At 43.4% G+C, this 23399-nt stretch overlaps 1 protein-coding gene across 1 annotated transcript in view; it reads left to right on the forward strand.

The window, feature by feature from the left end:
- Positions 1–22262, forward strand: part of beta-PheRS (phenylalanine--tRNA ligase beta subunit) — a 30867-nt gene extending 8605 nt beyond the window's left edge. The window contains exons 7-15 of the mRNA XM_075684581.1: positions 973–1081; positions 2083–2215; positions 6300–6351; positions 7550–7611; positions 10706–10991; positions 11609–11701; positions 13276–13393; positions 15723–15878; positions 21794–22262. Coding sequence (XP_075540696.1) covers positions 973–1081; positions 2083–2215; positions 6300–6351; positions 7550–7611; positions 10706–10991; positions 11609–11701; positions 13276–13393; positions 15723–15878; positions 21794–21945 — 1161 coding nt within the window. The 3' untranslated portion in view covers positions 21946–22262. The remainder of the gene's footprint in view (positions 1–972; positions 1082–2082; positions 2216–6299; positions 6352–7549; positions 7612–10705; positions 10992–11608; positions 11702–13275; positions 13394–15722; positions 15879–21793) is intronic.
- The last annotated feature ends 1137 nt before the right edge of the window (positions 22263–23399 follow it).

Below are 23399 nucleotides of genomic sequence, written 5' to 3' on the forward strand. Positions count from 1 at the left end.
ATTTCGACACAATCAACAAAAGCAAACGCAAGCAATTACGCTGTTCACAGAATTGCACTGAATGAAGAGCCAGCGAGCAACCTGCGAGCAATGTGCTTGCGGCATAGTTGGCACGGTCCATTTGTGTTTCAGAGGGTGGGTGGCGTAGAGTTATGGGCGCAGCCCATTCGTGTTCAGAGGGGGGGAAAGGCAACGGGAGATAGCCGCACGGAGATGGCTGGAAAATGAGCGCATGGCTGTTGGAGCAGCGGCCCATCGTGGAGCGGCTTGAATTTGTCGTTTCCTTTTTTTCTTTTGAAGGATTTTGCATTTCACTACCTTTCAGCTTGGACACCCAGCGGCGAGGCTTCATCGTTATAACTGATAATGCAGCATCGGGGCATTGTAATAACCGGGTTATTTCACCATGGAAAACACACAAAAGTAGACGGTGCAGCAGCTTCTCGTTCTAATATCCGATATATTGTTAAAGCCGGTATCATTATAAGTGGGTTTGACTGTATTCACAAAACAATATTTTCTAGTCCTTTATATACTAGAACTGAGCTGCAATCAGTGCTGGCATATTAATTTGGTATTCCCTTTAATAAGAGTAGACCGTACTGTATATCTTGATTTCCATGTACATGTACTTAATTTACTGATTGCTTGCTACATTCTTGTTATGCTATGCTAGGAGACTCCTGAGCATGTGTTGCACTGTATCTTCTTGTCAAAAATTTGTAAACATTAAATTTTGTGGAAATTTTTTTAATATTCAATTTAATATTCAGCTTTTCTTTCTTGATTATATTTCATATTCAATTTGAAATTTACTATTCAGTATTCACGCACCTCTACCGAAAAACAAACTGTGGCTCGTGTTTCCTTTTGTTTTCTTATATCAGTGTGATCATTCATTTTGTGGTTTGACAGGCAGTTTCACTGCAAAATACTAATTGGCTCCCTCACTCATGGTTGTGTTCTTTACAGAAGGACAGTCACCTTCGGCACTACCTGCACATTATCAAAGACAAACCCGTGTATCCAGTTATCGAAGATGCCAACGGCACCGTACTCTCACTACCTCCAATCATTAATGGTGAGCTAATTAGGCATCATTAATCATGAACAGCAGGTTGCCGTTATCCCTCAAGAGAAAAGTATATAATAGCTGTGTCTTACCAGTACTCACCTACGGGGCAGAAACCTGGAGGCTTACGAAAAGGGTTCTACTCAAATTGAGGACGACACAACGAGCTATGGAAAGAAGAATGATAGGTGTAACGTTAAGGGATAAGAAAAGAGCAGATTGGGTGAGGGAACAAACGCGAGTTAATGACATCTTAGTTGAAATCAAGAAAAAGAAATGGGCATGGGCAGGACATGTAATGAGGAGGGAAGATAACCGATGGTCATTAAGGGTTACCGACTAGATCCCAAGGGAAGGGAAGCGTAGCAGGGGGCGGCAGAAAGTTAGGTGGGCGGATGAGATTAAGAAGTTTGCAGGGACGGCATGGCCACAATTAGTACATGACCGGGGTTGTTGGAGAAGTATGGGAGAGGCCTTTGCCCTGCAGTGGGCGTAACCAGGCTGATGATGATGATGATGAATTAGGCATTATATGATCATTGCATCGGCATGACACACGCCATGCATTAAGATTGACACAATAGGCCAGCCAAATATTATAGCCAATGTGCACATCTATTCTCAAGTGAGATCATTTTATACAGTAGCCAGGTCAGATTATTTCTGCCAAACATATGAGCATGTTACGAGCATAGTAAGGACAAGGGCTAATGTGCTAGCAGTTTCGTGCGTGACCACAGAAAGGCTTTTTCTAAGACAAATGCTTGAAGTTCCTGAAGCACTTGCTGCATTTACTAACGTGGGCACATTAGTCTATGTGCATTATATAGGACCTAAACATTTGTGAAATTTCGTTCTTAAATTTTGTCTTTAAGCTGGAAGGTATTAGCTTATTTAGAAGAGTTTCATCGAAATAAGAGATTGTGTTTTTGTTTTTGTTTTGGTGTCGTCTGTGCAATATTCTGAATATGAATGGAAACTAGTTTCAAGAAGGAAGTACGTTCTTGCAGGCAACCACTCCAAGATTACATTGTCAACACGTAATGTGCTGATTGAGGTGACGGCTACAGATCTGCACAAGTCAAAAGTTGTTTTGGACACCATGGTCACAATGTTCAGTGAATACTGCAAGGAGCCTTTCACGTGAGTAGGCTCTTAAACTGTTGTTAATACTGTGTCATGGTGCTCAATTTATGGAGGTCTGGAGGAAAATATGAGAGTTCTGGCCAGATGTGGGAACATTGCCATTATTATACTACTGCAGTGCTTCAATCTAATGAAGGCATCCTGTAAGGTTGCATTCAACTGGAATGAGAAATGTCATCAAGGCTGATTCTTGTCATGTTGGATACCACCTTTTGGTGAAAAATTGTCGTACCCGCTCTAAGATGATGTTGCTCCCGAAGCCATTACTTCGCAGTATATAATTGGAACATATATGCACTCCATCTGAGCGTGCCAAATTAGCCACGAGATGTGTGGATTCTGACAATATTTTACAGTTATAATGGCTGAAGAAAGTATCTCTCTGAAACCAGATTTTCAGATTATCACTCTGTCTACTGAAAGGTACCTAATATAGTGAAAGCATTGTTGATACGTTCCTGTTACGCACTTTTTACTGGCGCCATTGTTCACAATTGAGAACACAAAAAATGGCTCAATAGAGCTACGTTCATTTTGTTCTGGTTGATATGTTCCCAGAAAACACTATTCTTCGGCACCAACATTCAGTGTGTTTTCCAGCTGCTAGATCCCGTGTAAACAAGAAAATGCACGATGTGCACGCGATCGAGAACAGTATATAGTAGAACCCCATTCATATGTCTTGGAAAAAGAAATGTGAGAAAAATGTACTAACCGGGAAAACGAACGATCCGAAGTAACAAAAAAATTTGAGACTGAACTATTGTTGACATGTTCGTAATGCGAAGCGTCGCGCGGATCGTTGCGGCACGAGACGCTGATGCGCGTCGAGCTGGTGGTGCTCCGGCAGTCCGAGAGGCATTTTGTTGTTTTAGTATTGCGCGTTGCTTTAAGAGGGCGACAGGAAACCGAAACGAAATCGAGCTGATGGGTGGCGCCAGATGCCACCTGCAGCAGGGAACGGCGGCACGTTTGGATTATTGCCTACTAAAAGCATGCGGTACGCTACTAATGGCACTGTGCACCACGCGCTGTAAAACGGATAGGTGAAGATGCTTATCGCAATAGGTTTGGCGGCGATAGCTGTGAATACGGCGTGTGACGACCGGAACGGAGATTTGCTGGTACCAGAATAAAGATACTGTGCACAACGTCATTTTCCCGTAAGACAGGCAAATACCTATAATAGACAAATAGACAGGGAATATACTGTTCACGATTGTGCGAGCATCACGCCTTTTCTTGTTTACGTGGGATCTAGCGGCCACAAAATGCATGTGATTGCAGTCTGCAGCAGGGAATGGCGGTGTATTTCGGTTATCGCCTATTAAAAGCATGCACTGTGCTTCTGACAGCAGCACGCATTATGAAATATATAGGCAAAAATGCTTATCGCAATAGGATTGGCGGTGATAGCTGTAAATGCTGCATTCGGTGACTCTGGAGAAGATTTGCTGCTACCAAAATGAGAAACTGAGTGCACACTGGCTTTTTCACATGAGATGGGCTGGCGAGTATTGTGGTGAAGCAGCCGTGTCGTGCCACCATCAGCGTACTTACACTGCGAATGCATGCACCAGCATTGCATGCCTGATGCCACTCAGTAAAAAGATCAAGCATTATCCACACTTTCTTGTGGAACATGTATCATATCGGGAGGCCTTTAGCATTCTTGAAGCAAAGTGGCAATCTGCTCTTGCCGATAACAAACGGCCAAAGTTTGCACAAGCCATGCATATGCGCAGCTAGCAAAACTGAGAGCACCCTACTCATTTTTTCTCCGTGGCATTTACTGCCCTTCAAATTCAATCTATTGCTTGACAGCGTCTGCCAAAACAGTGCCGTTTCAAATTTGTCAGCATTAAATATTTCTGAGAACGGGAGATGCGATTGTGTATCCGTTGGGAGATGTGGCAGCAGTGCGGCATTCAATATATCGACTGTGGCAGTGAACGGAAGTTTGATGTAAGCATAATACATCATTATACTTTTGGTATCTTTAAAAGGTTTTTTACAACTGTTCACTATAGACAATAATTCTATATATCCTGCAAGTGTGCTTCTCCTAATTGGTATGCCATCACTTCCCACACCGTGGGAAATATTTAATGCCGATGAATTTAAAACTGCACTGTTGTGGCTGTTGCTGTCAAAGAAGGCATTGAAACTGAAGTGCAGCACATGCTATGGAGGAAACGTGAGCAGAGTTAGTTTTGCTCTCTGTGAATATGGATGGCTCATGCAAACTGCAGCCATTCATTATCAGCAAGAGCAGATCGTAGCTCTGCTTCAAGAATGTGAAGGGCCTATCAGTCCGATACGATTTCCGCAAGAAAACGTGGATGACACTTGAGCTTTTGACTGAAAGGCTCCAGGCATGGAATGCCGAACTGGAGATGTCTGTACTGCCAAGATTGTTTTTCTTTTTTTTTGTGTGTACCAACAGAACGGCATATTAGTGTCCCACAAACAGCCAAAACAAATCCAACCACAATGTCGCAACCTCTACTTGAACAGTTTTTTTACGTTACAGTTTGGATTTAACGAAACCACTGCATGCCACATCTGCACTTAAGGGGGGCAGGTGGCGTTCGATAACAACTTTCTTACTTCTTCGTGGATTTTTATGAAAATTTGCAGACTTACCAGCAACATTTCTGGGATACTACTATGTAAATTTCATAAAGATACCTTTAGAACTTTTTTATTTATAATATTTTTCTCCTTCTGGCGTTGTTCCAAGCCTGAATCACTTAAAAAATAGAACACTTGTGCAAAGCACTATGCATTCTAAGGTGAATGATTGAGGTGATATTGTCAGATTTTTTTTTATTTATAATGCAATTTTTTTTAGTTCTCATATTTTAATTCGTGGAAAGACCATCACAGCTTACCATTGACCATGGCAGTGGTGCGCGAGACTCAACGCTGCGCAGTTCGTGGCTTTACAGTCTGGAATGAGCACGTTTCATTTGTGCTCGAAAAGTCATTTTTGAATGTAACATTGCCTGTGTATTGCTAACACTCACCGATGGTGAGGCCGTAGGGGAAGAGCTGAGAACTGTGAGGCACTTAAGCACCGAGCGGCATGCAAGAAAAGACGGGTGGATGAGAAACAATGATGACTGGTGACGAAGGGAGTGGACAGAGTCGATTCCAATACCAAACTCCAACACAATAGTCTGATTGGTCGACTCATTGCCAACGTATGATGATTGGCCATTCAAACAGCATATTGCAACAGGGCATTGTTTGGGCGAGCTGGTGGCGGCGTGGTGCATATCCAATCAATACTAACTGGCTTGCTTCCGTGCTGCAATCTCTTATATGTTATCCTGAATAAAAATGTGCAACAAGCACTTGTACACATGTAAGGCGCACTGCGGTCTAGCGGCCGGGCGAGGCAGGGTTAGCGTTGCAATCAGTACATCAAGGACTATTCCGCAGTGCAAGCATCTTCCAACATTTGTGTGCAAAAAATTATTAAACTTTTTGTGTACTTGAAACGGCCTTGGAGTTTCAAACTAGTAAATCCTGCTTTTCACAATCTCTGGAAACTGTCCAAGATGTGTGGACATTTCAGATAAACTTTAGATAGGCATACTATGCATTTCGAATTATCGATATATTAAACTATTTGGCGGTCCCACCTGAGTTCGATATATTCAAGATCAAAGGGGATTGTACCACTCCCCTTTGTAATGCCTGCTTTTGTCTTTGACAGTAACATCAATAAATAAACATATTTCAGGTAGAATGTCAATATTTGGCTCTGTTCACGTCTCACCTTGAAGTGCAGGGGAAACTGCTACAGTTGTTTTGTTCCATAAGTAATTCTTGTATTGTATAAGTGAAGAGGAATGTGGATGAGATTCTCCATCTTGCCGAAACTGCAAAACTGCATTGGTGTTCTTGGCATTGTTGTCGCTTCTGTGTTGTAACAACTTTATCCGACTGGTATCATTGATGACTAAACTACAGCATGCTTAGCAGAGGGTCTAGAACTGCATCTAACACTAGACGTATATTGACGCTGTTATTGAAAGCACTTCCTGACATTCTTTATTCATGGGCTTTGCAGTGCAGAGAAGGTCCAAGTCGTCATGCCTGATGGGACGTCGGCATTTTATCCTGTAAGTTTCTTGCCAATAGCAAAATGAACAGCCAGTGTTCTTTTCTTTTTGCACAGTGTTATGTCATAAAGGTTATATTGCCCCAGTGCAAATGCATTTTAGCAAAACATGCGGCCTGACCTCCATAGCTGCAGTGTCTGCCTTCGTGGTGATGTAGGAGTGGTATAGATGTGTCAAAGACATGCCGTCTCCCACCAAAAACGCAGATTGTCATCCTGGCATAAGCAAGGTTTCAAGTGTGAACTGCAGCTTACAATGAATAATTATGTATTTACCCTATTCACATGCACACGTTTCCTTTCTTTATCTTTCTTCAAGAAAATGGGTCTGAACATTGCTTGCCTATTAGTATTAGATACTAAACTGAAACTATGTTGGTGGCATTGTCAACAGCCCACCGACAGACCCAGTACCATTGCCATCAAAAAATGGTGACAAGTGTATTTGTACCAATTGGTTGTGACAGCACACTGCTTTCATTACCAAAGCTCATTCAAAGGGAAAGTTATTTTACGTACTAAGCTAGTGACAATGGAACCACGTGACATATTTTCTGTGTGAAATTTGTTGAATGACTAACTGGTGAAAGGGTTAGTCTAGGTGGGGGCCACAATTACGTTTGCAGTCGTTGGGTCATCCGAGAAATGCAGAATATAAAAAGCATTGCGCTGCACGGACAACTAGATGTGGCCCAATGCAATAAAGAACTGTCTGTCAGTGACAACTATGGACGGTAAGTGTGGAAAAGTTTTCATTCCACAAAGGTAAACTCGACAAATGTAATCTTTTTTGGATTGCCAGAATTCGAAGCACGCTACATTTTTCTGGTTGTAAGTTTGGGTGCCACTTGTTTCATTCTTTGAAACTCTGAAAATATAAAAACTGGGTTGCATTAGAGTCAGATTACAATTACCAAATAATCCAGCAGTGTGTTTGCACATCTTCTTTGCACCTTAATTTGATCTGGCATTTAGTATATTCCATCGGTCCCATCAAGATGGAACTAATGAAAGTCAACTGTATGAGGTTTTGTTATGTTGGAAGATTGGTAACTTTCTTAAAGACCGCACGTACAGTGCTCCTACTGGAATCATCAAGCTTATGTGGACTAGACTGCCTAAAGAAGGCACTTTCTACCTACATTGCCTGCTCTGCTGTCATGCCATTGTAGCACATTAAGTCTGTTGCTCTTACGCAGGAGCTGAAGTACTGGACACTGGATGTCGAAACTAAGGACATCAATAGCCTGCTTGGACTTAGGTGGGTAGAGCAAGCAGCTGTTGTAGCATCCACTGACAGCCATGGGTGACAACTCAGGGGTCACAAACGGAGCCTATTTTACAGTAACTGAGTTGGTGCTGTCCCCACTCACACTTTACCCTGTGGCTTGCTGTTAACTGTATGCATGCTGATTGAATAGCTAGGTGCAAACAAGCTGCTGCTGCTATAAATTGAGTCCTCTTGCCGCTGTTTTGGCAATAGGCAGAAATAGTAGGTGACAAAATGTGTCATATTACTGATACGTCACAAATGAAAAGTTTACTTCATTATGGTGGTTGTGTTTAAACACGTCTTATATGTGTAGGATTTTTTTTTTTTTTTTAGCAGAAAGCACATGCAGAATTATGATTACAGGTTTTGATTGCCTCAGCATAATGCACATGTCGGACAGGCCAGTAAAGACTTGAGAATGTCGAAGGCAGTGCTTAAGGTTGAGCAATGAGGGACCGTAGTGGTAGGTGGCACGTTATAGTCTCTATACATTTCAGCTTCACGTACTGCCTCTGCCTAAGGCCTTGGTCACACAGCTAATGTCACTTTTGTTTCGCGACTGTAATAGCTTTGATTTACACAGTAGAACCCCACTGATACATTCCTCGCTGTTGCATTTTCCCAGCTACCACATTGTGTTTTCGTGGTCCCGACCTCAATCCCATTGACTCTTATGTATTATGTTCCCACCTGATACAGCACCATTCTGTAATGTTCCCGCATCTTACGTTGCATTTGAAAGTGGCCGTCACATAAATATAACGGCGCAGGGAGAAATTCGCTCTCGCATATTGCAACAAGCGACGATTCGTTGCAGCAAGCTACTAATTCATTGCAACAAGCGACTAAAGTTTGCAACAAACGTACACAGTTACACCAGCCAGGAGCTGCACAAACATTGGGAAAAAGCATGCACAGAGCAGTTGGTGAAGCCTCTGAAAAAATGTGCATCGATTAAAACCTATCGGGAACCATGCACACTGGGCCAGTTCTTCCAAGTGCAGGGCTACATTTACTTTGAGGCTTGCAAATTTGCATTTCACAATTGCCGGTTCTCTTGAGTCAGCATCGGTGCAGTGGATGTGTGTTATGCGGTGAAGCATATACAATATATTGTGGTGGGACCACTGTCACGGAACACCGTATGTGTGTCTGAATTATACACGCATTCATGTGCCGTTCCTGGTCACAGTACGACCACCGAGACCTCTAATAACAGCACTGGCAGCCACTCGGACTGTTTCTGACGTTGTGCTGTGGTGATTTGCGGTCTTTCTCACAGTTACATTTTCCCAGCTGGTACGCATTTTTTTTTTCCATGGTGCCTTTAAAGATGTATCAACGAGGTTCTAGTGTATCACTTGGGTGGATTTCCCAGTTTGCTTACTTGCACAAATATGCAACTAGTGCACCAAGTTTTAATGCCTGTGGAACATAAGAGTGATGACTTGTCTGAAACCGAGACATCTCAGAATTCATTCAACTGTGTACTTTGGTTGCACAAAAATGGTATAAAAAGCACTACTTCAACATATATAAAAATTCAGATAACTTGAACTCTCTTTATTACGGATAATTCAGACTGCTCTATTGGTCTTGGCAAAGTTGGTTGTATTTGAATAAGGAAAAACACCAGCGAATTTGAACTCCAAAAACTAAAACACTGCTATATCAAACAAAATTTCTCATTCCCATGGACTGATTTTCGGACAAATGTGAGCCAAAGGGGAAGGTTTGGTGCTTCGCTAGCTACCATAATGTTGCATGCCCGAAAAATGATGAGTTAAGAGACACAACAAGCCAAGACTGAACCGGAGCAAACAGAATTTCGCATGCCATCCTTGCTCATCCTGCTTAAAAGGAGGCATTAAAAGGAGGACCCCAGAGTGCTTGATCGCATTACCATGCCCTCACCTGCCCTCGCTCTACCCTCCCTCCAAGTGCCCTTGACCGCATCATTTCCAACATTGGGTACAGGGAGGACAGCGCACATCAAGCCACCATCCTTCTCGGCTCACCCTTTCACGTTGTCCCTCACACCCACAGCAAATGGTGCACGAGCCATGATCTAATTGCACTTGGACTTACACTGAACCTAGGCTTCTTCTATCAAATGTCTTTGCATGCTGCTGGAAGGAAAAAAGAAAGAAGACGTCTTTAATGAGCCTAGTGACTGTTTTGGTTTTGTGCACTGTACCGCGCAATTGGTTGGGCGCTATATTTTAGGGGCTCTCGTTAGTTGAAACTTGCTTTTATGCCATTCAATTTCCTGTCCTCTTGCACTTCGAATTAATGACATTTAACGAGAATTAATGTGTGTTGTTACGGTGTCTCAGTAGCTACGGCATCCTGCTCCTGTGCACCAGGTTACAGATTCGATACCCAGTCGTGATGGCTGCTTTTAAATGAGCACAAAAGGCAAGAACGCTCATGTACTTAGATTTACATGCATGTTAGAGAACCACAGCTGGTAAAATGTTCATAGCTTTCTACAGTGCTGTCTCTCGTAGTCCCTGTCGTGCTTTCATACATTAAACTTGGTGAATTGATCAATCAAGAATCGGTATTTGCACATAACCATTCATTTTTATTTTAAGCTTATGTCAAAAGAAGTGTTCGTTTATGTAGCTTTCAAGAAAACTGTACTGGCATAATTCACTTTGGCAAAGCTGAGGATCAGTTGACCACCTAGATAAAAATGCGGCAATGCCCATTGTATGGCAAAATGTAGCAGTACAGCAGATAACCGAGCAAGCTAAAGCAAGCACCAAAGAATCGCAATCTTCTGCCTGCATGTGACCCTTCTTCTGTGCCGTAACGTCATGACAAATTCGCCTCCTGGGAGGTGAAACTGGTTTGTAGAAAAGTTAATACTAACAAATTATTGAAGGCATTCTAAGGCTTGCCTGTATTTAACTTAGGGATTCGAGGTCTAGGGCCTTCGTTTAATGCAGAAAATGAAAAGCGGAAATGGCACAATATTTCTTCCATTAATCGTGATGCTATCATGTACACTTTGGGCTTGGAGTTCTGTTTGATCTTGGTGGCTAAAAATGAGTCTCCTCTGCATTGTTACCCGCAGTCAGAGCGAGCAGCAGCTGTGTGACCTGCTGGGCCGGATGAGCCTGAAGACCAAGGTGGCAGAAGGGGAGAAGCTGCAGGTAGAAGTGCCCCCGACGCGACACGATGTGCTTCATGCGGCCGATGTTTATGAAGATGTGGCCGTCTCGTATGGCTATGACAACCTGCCTCGAGAGATGCCACCCACTTGCACTACTGGACAGCAGCTGCCTATCAACAAGCTCACTGAACAGCTGCGAATGGAGATTGCGCATGCAGGATTCACCGAGGCATTGACTTTTGCCCTGGTGAGATAATTTTTGTCTTTCTTGATGGCAGGTTCTTTGATTGCCTGTCCTTGTTGGCCTGTTTTTGATGGCTTGTTGTTGGTGGTGGGTGTTATTGATAGCGAAGCGGTAGATATGCACTGGCAATTTGTCATGCATAGTATCCTAGAAATTGTACTGAGAAATACCCACTGCCGTAGCTTAACTGGTAGCCCAGTTGATAGCAATGATGCAGCAGTTGTGGCCTTGATTTCCATTGGTAGTAAGGGCATTTTCTCCTCTGCATTGATTATTATCTTATTAAAAGCAGGAACATTGAAAGTTTTGTTACTATAAGCTTGCCTTTACACTAGAGCACTCTAATATTGTTTATACATTCTTGGTCAGCAGTGGTTCTTGCCTTTTCACCAGTTATGAGTTTACTAAAAATCAAGCACCTCAAGCTACATTTATTCTTCCTTTGTGCCTTTCATGTAGGTGTAAATCTCTCTGGTATAGCATGTTCTTTATTTGTAATTTTCTGCAAGCTTCATCAATATGACATCATTAGGAACTCTGGGCTTTACATGAATGTGTTTGTGCTTTATTATATATATTACTTATATTTGTACATTGTGACATGTATGACTCGTTTTTAGTGCTCAGAGCAGGACATTGCTGAGAAGATTCGCAAGCCTGATGGCAGCAAAATTGCTGTGCATGTCTCAAACCCAAAGACACTTGAATTCCAGGTTTGTAGCTGTCTTTCATCCTACTGTGAGGGCAAATCAGAAAGTCATTGCCCTTATTTTTTATTTGCCAAAATAATGTACATACAAGTAATTACAAATATACATACTAATTTACACACCTTACACTATTTTTTCGCATAGTCCGCACACTGGTTCAGACATTTGTCCCATCACAGCACTAAGATTGAGATGCCCTTGTGGTAGAATTCGCCTGGCTGATGCACGCGGCCTCTTCGAACACTCATTGTCATGCAACTCTTCACAGCCTTTCGTGAACTCACAACAATGGCACCTCACACTTCTCAAAGCGAAACACCTTTCCCCATACACGGGCTGCATTTCCCTGTGGATTCTGATGGCTGTTCCTCGCTTGCTCCATGGAAAACGAATCACATTTCGTAGCTCTTCGCATCCTCTGCCAGGCACCACACTCTAAAGACAGCATAATCTCCCTAACATGGATCCCGGCCCATGCGGGCCCTGTCCACCCACACCTCCCCAATCTCAACGAGGTCACCCACTCCATTGCGCGAGGTCTAGTAAACCGCGTCGGAGTCACTGGAGATGAGTTGGACACCAGGGACAGTCTGACCACTTATAACGATCTCGTTAAGGCATTTCACCTCAGTCGCCGAATCTTCCCCCCGCCTCACCCAAAGTTCAGCCGGGCGCAGGCTACCACCCTGCGTCTACTACAAACAAACACGTACCCTTCACCCGCCCGCCTCCACCTTATATTTCCGGACGTCTACACTACCCCCAACTGCCGGTGCTGTGGAATTCACCCGGCTACGCTTCCGCATATGCTATGGGAGTGCCCAGCACAGTACACCCAGACTAACACCACGACTCTCTCGTCGAGGTTGCATGAGGCTCTGCGGAGCTCCGCCCTCGACGACCAAACCTGGGCGACCCAGCACGCCCGCGAGGCGGCGGCGAGGCAAGCCCTCGACGTCCCTTCGTGGGAGGCTTAGGCCCGGCCATCATAAAGTGCTGGTTCTACAATAAAAGTTTATTCCTCCTCCTCGTTGTTCGTGTGCCGCGTATGCGTGAAGCACAACCGCCATCTTTAACAACTGACAGCAGCACCATGCTGTGGAGCTACCAGCAGGTAAGGCCGGGCCTGTTCAATAAAGGCCCGCCGCAGGGAATGGATATGTGGACTTCGCATTTACAGCTGTAATTTGGCAAAAGAAAGAATTGGGGGAAAGACTTTCTGATTAGCCCTCGTACCTCTTGTCATCATTGCTGTTCAATATTCTGCAACTTCAGTAGCTTCTGTTCACTTATTGAGTGACATAACCTCCCCCCCCTCCCCACCAGTTTATGTTTTCTGTGTGGTTCTTTCTATGTGTACCTTATTGTGCCCCTTAAAGCAAGTAGTGCCATTATTCATTATGGCTACATCGTTTATGACATGTACAGTGAATGTTGCACATATCACTGTAGTTGAGGAATTATGTACACTTCTCAATAGCCTTGTGTGATATGTAAAGGATAGTTTTTTTTCTTGGTGTGTTGGGTATTATTTTCTGCCTGTGTTAATCAGCTGCATCTGCTTCACCTTGACACAGGTAGCTAGAACAACACTGCTGCCAGGACTGTTGAAAACACTGAATGCCAACAAGAAAATGCCTCTGCCCCTCAAGCTGTTTGAAATTTCAGATGTTGTTTTGAAGGAGGATAATGATGGTAAGCGTTTTCTCATACATAAAGTGCAGGTGAATTACAGCTCTACCCTAGCTGTATTCATAGTTGTCTTGCTCTGTGTGTTACACAGAATGTGATCAGTGCTACTGTCTTGCGCCCGATTCCACATGCACAGTGTGTCACTATTTGCCTACCAAATTATGGTAACACATCACACATTGCACTTTGCTTAAAAGATCTAAGAGGACTGCCACATGCCATTTTGATGCTCTTGCATTGGTGCAACTGCATTTGTGCAGTAAAAACGCTGAACATCACTGTGGTGTGTCATGCCACTGAACCTGATGTCCCCAAATCAGGCTTCTTACTGTAGTTTGAACACGCTTGCATCGACACCTCTCCTTGTTTCCCTTCCTTGCGCTCAGTTTCGATAATTGCAAACCTGCATTGCTTGCTATAGAGACATTGGCTTTCCTGCCACATTGAGTGGCCTGGTAGCTGAGCTCGTCGCATCTCTTGGGTCATGTTTGAAGCATGGTTACTAAATACCATATTTACTCACGTAATGAATGCACTCCCAACTTTAATCATCAAAATTTTTTTTCTCCTGCATAATAAACGCACCTCCAACTTTGATCCCCTGCAGTCCCACCAACAGCCGCACTCTAGCTTTCCCACTTCACTCAATCTGGCTGATGTCATGGCAACATAAGCAGCAGTCGGGGGTGGCCTCCTTGCCCTAGTGCTCGTCTTTCTTTGATTTTTTTTCATGCCAACCCCCTTCGGCCGCTTTCTCACCCATGGCGCTCGCTGCCAGCCCACTTGATCTCAAAGCGTTTCAAGAAGACTGGAATTACAAATGCGCTGGACGGCAGCTAGGACGACCAGTTGTGGAAGCACAATGTGGAAGTGGCCAGCGACCTTGACGATGGGTCTAGCGGTTCTGTTGAAGAGTGAACCATAGAGAAAATGAAGATGAGTAAAGTGCAATAAAAAGCTGTTTGCAAATAGTGTACGCATATATTTACTGCAAAGAGTGAGCTATCTAACGCATATTTTTTTTGCATTACTGCATTTTTTGCTCATCCCAAAAGGTTTTCATAAAGTTTACCCACATCCCAACTCTGCTTCAGTATTTCATTAAAAATAGTGCACTCATTACACAAGTAAGTATGGTACAGCTAGAGGTACTATGTCAAGCTCGTAATTCTAAAAAAAATGTACATTGTTTTTTATTTATTTACATATACTGCAGCCCAATATAGGGCTATAGCAGGAATGGGAACATTATACATTACTACGTATACATTGCACGTTAAAAACACGCCTATACATACACAAAAAGATGAATGATCAACAAGTAGTGCTTTACATGTTAGCGAAGTGCTTACCAGTGGTAGCTATGAAATCTTTTAGTGATAGTGAATGAATGTTACCGGGTAGAGAATTCCAAAGCTCTATTGTATGGGGAAAGAAACTGTACTTGAACGTGTTAGTACAGGCATAAATAGGTGTTATGTCCAAGGCATATTCAGGCAATTATATTATGTCAGTTGGCTTCCTATAGGAGGAGAGTAGCACCTCGTTGACAAGGTCTTGTTCTGTACAATTTCTGGGTGCCACTTTTTGCTATTGAGAATAGAGAAAATTACCCATACAGTTACACTTCTTTTCTACCAGTTAATATGTTCCCAGAAACAAAATTTTTTGGCGACAACATTGAGTGAACCGCCAAACTGTGTACATTTTCTGGCAGCTAAATCCCATGTGAACAAGAAAAGGCATGAGGCCCGTGCTAGCAAGAGCAGTAGCTGCTTCCCCGCAGTGCTCTGCCATTTGTGTCACGTGAAAGTGTGACAGCCGATGGGGTAGGCTCACTTTCGTTTCTAGCTCTATTTAACCATAGTCACAAAAAGAAGCATTCTGTTTAAACGAAGTTTGTCAACATTGTTCCTATGGGTGGCCAACCAAAGTTGGTACCTTTGTCCTGTTTATGTGGCACTTCTGTATAAGCGAGTTTCATTTGTCTGGAGCCTTCTATTTCAGTATAAAAGTCCATTATTGAACACAAAGACAATTCGATTATAAGCCCCCTCACCTAATTTCAGGGTTCAAAATTTTGCTTAAAATGGGCACTTAACTTGAGGTTTATATGGGAGCTGCTTCAAAGTAATGCATCCATTGCTGACTGAGAGCAGACATGTGAAGTCCACAAGCTTGCAAAAACATTGCGGATGTGTAATGCAATTGCCACGGGTGTTGGCAGTCCTCACTGAACAAGTGTACAGCTCCCGCAAGCTTGTCTGCCGAGGGAATTAATGTGGGCACACTGCTTGCTGCTCCCTTCTCATTGCCTCGTGGGTACTTCCAGAAATCGGAGCCGTGAACCAGCGCCGCCTGTGTGCCTTGTACTGCGGCAAGACAACAGGCTTTGAGATTGTACATGGCCTTCTTGACCGCACCATGCAGTTACTGAGTGTTCCCTTTGGCGATGGGCCTGAGCACTACCGCCTACAACCCACTGAGGGTGAGTGACCCTTTGCATCTTTGTCACAGAAGCTATCAGCGTGTGGCCTTCGGCCACGTTGTGCTCAATACACCAGTTCTTATGATATCCTCGTAGCTAAGCAGCATTGCATTTTCAGGGACGGGGGGGGGGGGGGGGGGGAGACATTTTACATCTACCCATCACGCAGCCTGATTTGTGTCACACAACCTTCATCCGCGACGCTGTCGGGTTAGGCTGAGTTGCAGGAATTGGAGTTCCACTAATTGGAATTGCAGTTTAGATAGAACTTTCTGTCTATATGCAAGCTTTCCCCACTGTGTCCAGTAACCGCACACAAACGTGGTAGGCATTGGCAGTAGTTGCTCACGGATCGTCTATGGACCAGATCTCCACTTCTACGGCAGCCAATTGAGCTTCTGCTCATATCGGGCCCTATCGCTGAAGAGGTCTACTAGTGAATGTATTGACATCAAGCTTCCCATGATGGCTTGCCACCTGCTGCCATACTCTCTGTGCATCTAGGCCTAACTAACACTCCTTTGTTTGAATCCAGCAGCAAAAGTTGTGGTTTGGTGCATAATCGATGAAAATTTCTTAGTAGTAGACTTCCGTTAATTCGACCCAGGGTAAATTGATCCTGATCAAAGGCCCCAGCCTGCACCCATGAATTTCTATGTGTCTAAACGTTCGTTATTTCTATCCTAAAATTGGCATTTGCTGGACAATTCGAACTTGATGAGTAACTACACACATGGCTGACCCCAGTAACGACCCCTTTAGTGGCAGAGTCTGTCTCGGCGGAGGTTAGCGAACAGTGAATGGGTTCAACACATCGCCTTCCATCGAAAATGCCTATTTTCGATTCACCTCAGGAAGATTTCCATGCGATAACAGTAGCTCAAAATGTCTGATTGCAGTATTTGCCCAATTTTAACGCGTGCCTTTTGTTTTCCAAAAAAAATGGCTTGAATATTGCATGTGCTTGCAGTCGGGTACGAAACGTAAACCGTGTTCGCTGCCTTTGTACGTCTTACTGCACAACATGGCTGGGTTGCAGCAAGTTGACTTTAAGAAGCCGGGCACCATTTGAAAAAAATGGGTGCACTTTAGATATTCACTTTGTTTAGGAGCTTTAACACCATTTCTACATTAGTTTCCTACCTAGGACACTTTGAAAATGCACATGTATTTGATTCGGGGGCGTTATTTTACTTGGGCAAATACTGTCAAATCAATCCGTGGTGTGTATTGCCGTTTTTTCTGTATCTTGTTTAATTCCACCTGATTGATGATTCGATCAATTTCGTCAATTGCGTCACGGTATAATTAACGGAAGTAGACTGTATAGAGGTCGTATGGCATCCTGATACCCGCAAAACCGTCTCAACAACAAAAGAGAGAGCAGCAACTTTGTTCATGGCTGCCATGTTTGTGACATCACATGCGCAGATCGCATTATAAAAATTGGGCAACACATCATACAGCATTTGAAAGTTAATACATTGTTATGCATTGGTTCTATGGAAAATGTTGTGTTGCCACGGGGTCATCCAAATATTTTTGCAAGATTAAAAAAAAATAGTTGGCAACCATGATTGTTTCTAATGGTCAGAGTAATGGTAAAGATCGAATGAGATTATGGACAATATTTTTTACATTAAGGAAATTTGTGAGTAACAAGATACCATATTTACTTGCATAATGATCACATTCGTGTATGATCGCACCACTGAATTTTGTCGTCAAAATTCGATTTTTTTTCTTTCCAGTGTAATGATTGCACCGTGAACTTGTCGCAGCGATATGTCGTGTGCCAAGTCTAGCTAATGATGATTGCGCTTCATCATCATCATCATCAGCCTAGTTACGCCCACTGCAGGGCAAAGGCCTCTCCCATACTTCTCCAACTACCCCGGTCATGTACTAATTGTGGCCATGTTGTCCCTGCAAACGTCTTAATGTCATCCGCCCACCTAACTTTCTGCCGCCCCCTGCTACGCATCCCTTCCCTTGGAATCCAGTCCGTAACCCTTAGTGACCATCGGTTATCTTCCCTCCTCATTACATGTCCGGCCCATGCACATTTCTTTTTCTTGATTTCAACTAAGATGTCGTTTACCCGCGTTTGTTGCCTCACCCAATCTGCTCTTTTCTTATCCCTTAACGTCACACCCGTCATTCTTCTTTCCATAGCTCGTTGCGTCGTCCTCAATTTCAGCAGAACCCTTTTCGTAAGTCTCCAGGTTTCTGCCCCATATGTGAGTACTGGTAACACACAGCTGTTATACACTTTCCTTTTGAGGGATAGTGGCAACCTGCTGTTCATGATTTGAGAATGCCTGCCAAACGCACCCCAGCCCATTCTTATTCTTCTGGTTATTTCAGTCTCATGATCCGGATCCGTGGTCACTACCTGCCCTAAGTAGATGTAGTCCCTTACCCCTTCCAGTGCTTCGCTACCTATCGTAAACTGCTGTTCTCTTCCGAGCCTGCTAAACATTACTTTAGTTTTCTGCAGATTAATTTTCAGACCCACCCTTCTGCTTTGCCTCTCCAGGTCAGTGAGCATGCATTGCAATTGGTCTCCTGAGTTACTAAGCAAGGCAATATCATCAGCGAATCGCAAGTTGCTAAGGTATTCTCCATCAACTTTTATCCCCAATTCTTCCCACTCCAGGCCTCTGAATACCTCCTGTAAACATGCTGTGAATAGCATTGGAGATATCGTATCCCCCTGTCTGACGCCTTTCTTTATAGGGATTTTGTTGCTTTCTTTGTGGAGGACTACGGTGGCTGTGGAGCCGCTATAGATATCTTCCAGTATCTTTACATATGGCTCATCTACACCCTGATTCCGTAATGCCTCCATGACTGCTGAGGTTTCGACTGAATCAAACGCTATCTCGTAATCAATGAAAGCTATATATAACGGTTGGTTATATTCTGCACATTTCTCTATCACTTGATTGATAGTGTGAATATGGTCTATTGTTGAGTAGCCTTTACGGAATCCTGCCTGGTCCTTTGGTTGACAGAAGTCTAAGGTGTTCCTGATTCTATTTGCGATTACCTTAGTAAATACTTTGTAGGCAACGGACAGTAAGCTGATCGGTCTATAATTTTTCAAGTCTTTGGCGTCCCCTTTCTTATGGATTAGGATTATGTTAGCGTTCTTCCAAGATTCCGGTACGCTCGAGGTTATGAGGCATTGCGTATACAGGGTGGCCAGTTTCTCTAGAACAATCTGACCACCATCCTTCAACAAATCTGCTGTTACCTGATCCTCCCCGGCTGCCTTCCCCCTTTGCATAGCTCCTAAGGCTTTCTTTACTTCTTCTGGCGTTACCTGTGGGATTTCGAATTCCTCTAGGCTATTCTCTCTTCCACTATCGTCGTGGGTGCCACTGGTACTGTATAAATCTCTATAGAACTCCTCAGCCACTTGAACTATCGCATCCATATTAGTAACGATATTGCCGGCTTTGTCTCTTAACGCACACATCTGATTCTTGCCTATTCCTAGTTTCTTCTTCACTGTTTTTAGGCTTCCTCCGTTCCTGAGAGCCTGTTCAATTCTATCCATATTATAGTTCCTGATGTCCGCTGTCTTACGCTTGTTGATTAACTTAGAAAGTTCTGCCAGTTCTATTCTAGCTGTAGGGTTAGAGGCTTTCATACATTGACGTTTCTTGATCAGATCTTTCGTCTCCTGCGATAGCTTACTGGTTTCCTGTCTAACGGAGTTACCACCGACTTCTATTGCGCACTCCTTAATGGTTCCCATGAGATAGTCGTTCATTGCTTCAACACTAAGGTCCTCTTCCTGAGTTAAAGCCGAATACCTGTTCTGTAGCTTGATCCGGAATTCCTCTAGTTTCCCTCTTACCGCTAATTCATTGATTGGCTTCTTGTGTACCAGTTTCTTCCGTTCCCTCCTCAAGTCTAGGCTAATTCGAGTTCTTACCATCCTATGGTCACTGCAGCGTACCTTGCCGAGTACGTCTACATCTTGTATGATGCCAGGGTTCGCGCAGAGTATGAAGTCGATTTCATTTCTAGTCTCACCATTCGGGCTCCTCCACGTCCACTTTCGACTAATCCGCTTGCGGAAAAAGGTGTTCATTATCCGCATATTATTCTGTTCTGCAAACTCTACTAATAATTCTCCTCTGCTATTCCTAGAGCCTATGCCATATTCCCCCACTGACTTGTCTCCAGCCTGCTTCTTGCCTACCCTGGCATTGAAGTCGCCCATCAGTATAGTGTATTTTGTTTTGACTTTACCCATCGCCGATTCCACATCTTCATAAAAGCTTTCGACTTCCTGGTCATCATGACTGCATGTAGGGGCATAGACTTGTACCACCTTCAATTTGTACCTCTTATTAAGTTTCACAACAAGACCTGCCACCCTCTCGTTAATGCTATAGAATTCCTGTATGTTACCAGCTATTTCCTTATTAATCAGGAATCCGACTCCTAGTTCTCGTCTCTCCGCTAAGCCCCGGTAACACAGTACATGCCCGCTTTTTAGCACTGTATATGCTTCTTTTGTCCTTCTAACCTCACTGAGCCCTATTATATCCCATTTACTACCCTCTAATTCCTCCAATAATACTGCTAGACTCGCCTCACTAGATAGCGTTCTAACGTTAAACGTTGCCAGGTTCAGATTCCAATGGCGGCCTGTCCGGAGCCAGGTATTCTTAGCACCCTCTGCAGCGTTACAGATCTGACCGCCGCCGTGGTCAGTTGCTTCGCGGCTGCTGGGGACTGAGGGCCGGGGTTTGATTGTTGTATTCATATAGGAGGTTGTGGCCAAGTACTGCACCAGGGTGGCCAATCCTGCTCTGGTGAGAGAGTGCGTTACCATATGTCAAATGCTACGCAAATGACTCTTGAAGACATACCGTACCAAGTGGTCTGCATGCATCCAACATTCTTTAAGCAGATGCCCTATTTCATTCCTTTCATCACTTTCCGCACTCCCATGAAAAAAAAAAAGCTAAAACAAAAGTTGCCTCGGCTTTGTTATTTGTAGGCTTCATAAGGGTTTTTGTCAACAACAACATAAAAGGCGCCTTTTGATTCTTCTCGTCTGCACTCGTGAGCATGCAACAAATCGCGAGCGGCAATGATAGTGGCCACGTTTACACTGATACGTTAGAAGTGTACCCTGATCATACGCTGACGCTTGTAATGCAACTAAGATATTCGCCCACCCTTAGCAGAAACGTGCCGTATTAGAATAGCAGTGAAGACAAATGCCGCAGTTTCAGCAACATGCCCGCCATGTGTTTCTATGTCACTGGCAGCTGAGAGCGCCCATCTCTGTTTCTGTACCCTCAAAGTGAACATGGCTATATTATTGTCACAAACTTGCGGATTTTAACGATATTATTCATTACTGATACGGAAGAAACTGTTTCAGTGCACGCAATGTACTCACAAGAAGAAAGAATAATCGTGTTCGGTGCTTTTGGCTTGCTCCGCCGGCCGCCATTTTTGTTTTGGTGTCCCACACTGACAGTGGCAGCCGCCTGCTTGTATACCCATTTTCATCCCGCAGCAAATGCGGGATGAAAAAAGAAAATGTTTCTTTCGCGGGAAATTTAACCCGCGTATGATCGCACCCCTAAATTTGCGTCAATTTTTTTACGAAAAAGTGTGATCATTATGCGAGTAAATATGGTATTTTCTTTGACTATGTATTGGCAGGTCTCTTCACTGCTTACAATTTATAGAAAAGTAATTAATTGTTCCAACAATTTATTGACTAGCATTGCTCTTACTTTATGCAGTTGTGTCTGCTTGGTTTGTGTCATTCGTTCTCAAATTTCTTTTTAGTTTTCCCATGTTTCGTCAGATGCCACTAGATGGTATTCATGCTTTGATAAATATTCAAGGACGTTCTTTTGATACATGCTTTTCAGATGCCACCTTCTTCCCAGGCAGATGTGCAGAAGTTCTAGTCCGGGGAAAGGCTGTGGGCACTATTGGTGTTCTGCATCCTGAAGTAATAGCAGCCTTTGACCTCAGCCTTCCTTGTTCAGTTCTAGAAATCAACATTGAGCCATTTGTCTAGCTGCTCATAGCAAGTTATCTTGGACTTTTCCTGGTGCAAGCTTTTTTATGGGAACATAAAGTGAGCTTTGCAAGTGCAAGCTAAATTAATCTGCATGCTTTGGACTATTTCTGAACAGCATGCTTTTCTTTTTTAAACTGTGGAAGTTGGATCACCTTTGAACCATTCTTGGTATGCACATGTACGACAAAGGTCACTTCTCTACTTATCTCGCCATTGCAAAACCTGTGCATTGTTCAGACCAAATAAAGAAAGAAGAAGGGCAAGTGACTAGAAAGTTAGTTCCACACTAAATAAAGTCCTCTTGGCTAAAAGCTCATGTGTGTTTGCCATAGCACTGCATACATTTCTTTTAAATCACATGAGCTCAAGACAAAACCATGACCACAGGTTGGAAGCTGTGCCTTTGCTACATGTATGCGTTGCTCATGACTTGCATAACACAGCCTATTGGCTTTGTGGTTGACAAAAACACCATGAGAAGGCAGTAAGCAGTATTTCTTTTACTGCTGCAAATGCAAATTAGGTGCAAGCATAATGTTTTTGTTTTAGTGTTGTCATTTGTAGAACAGCAGCACCAACATATACCACTAACCTCCATAATGACAATTGGTCCTTGACTTGAAACTTTTCCTCATCCACACTGACTGGAGTACAGTGCTGTGCCTTAACTGAGGAAAGCACTGTGCTTCAATAACATTCTTTGCTAATTTCTACTTTAAGAACTTGCTTAAAAAATGCACCTTTGCCCCAGTGCATTCATGGGGATGTTGAAAGAGGGAAATATTACCTCACAAATTGCTGTGGATGTGCCATTGAAGCACAGTGGCCACTTCCATCTAAAAGAGTGGCACCTCCATCAACTTTTTTTAAGTTCAGATGAGACGTCAAGTGGAGGAATGTCCAGGAATGGTTTTAGAATAAAAAGGGTATACGTACTAGTGCTTGTGGACCACTTTAGCAAAAGTTTTGTGGATGCTGCAAAATTCCACGCTGGACTGTGGCAAGTGTGCGTAAGCTCCAGCTTGGAAACATTGGGAAAATTGCAGTGCCCACCTTCTGCACCTGTTTGCAACCGTTCAGGGTGCATGTATTTTGACACATGTATGTAAGCACTGTCGGGCTTTAACCATATTCCAACACGGCACCAAATATGACACAAAGAGGAAGTTCTGACGACTTGGTAGTTAAGTGATAATATTATAGTTACAACACTAACAATGTGTAATGTGACTGTAGCCACGAGCTTATAATATGACATCCTATAAGAACTTGTGCAATCCTCTGCAGCAGCGAGTGCAGTTATGTGGGACCATGTCCACATTTTTTGAGCATGCACCTGCATGAATCAGGATAATACAGTGCTTATTGCACTATACAGGGCGGCTTTTTTTTTCTTTAGGCTTTATTGAATTTTTTTTAACTGCCTGTGGTAGATGGCATAATTGTAGTCC

This window comes from Dermacentor variabilis, chromosome 3 (assembly GCF_050947875.1).
Source record: "Dermacentor variabilis isolate Ectoservices chromosome 3, ASM5094787v1, whole genome shotgun sequence".
Classification (NCBI taxonomy): domain Eukaryota; kingdom Metazoa; phylum Arthropoda; class Arachnida; order Ixodida; family Ixodidae; genus Dermacentor; species Dermacentor variabilis.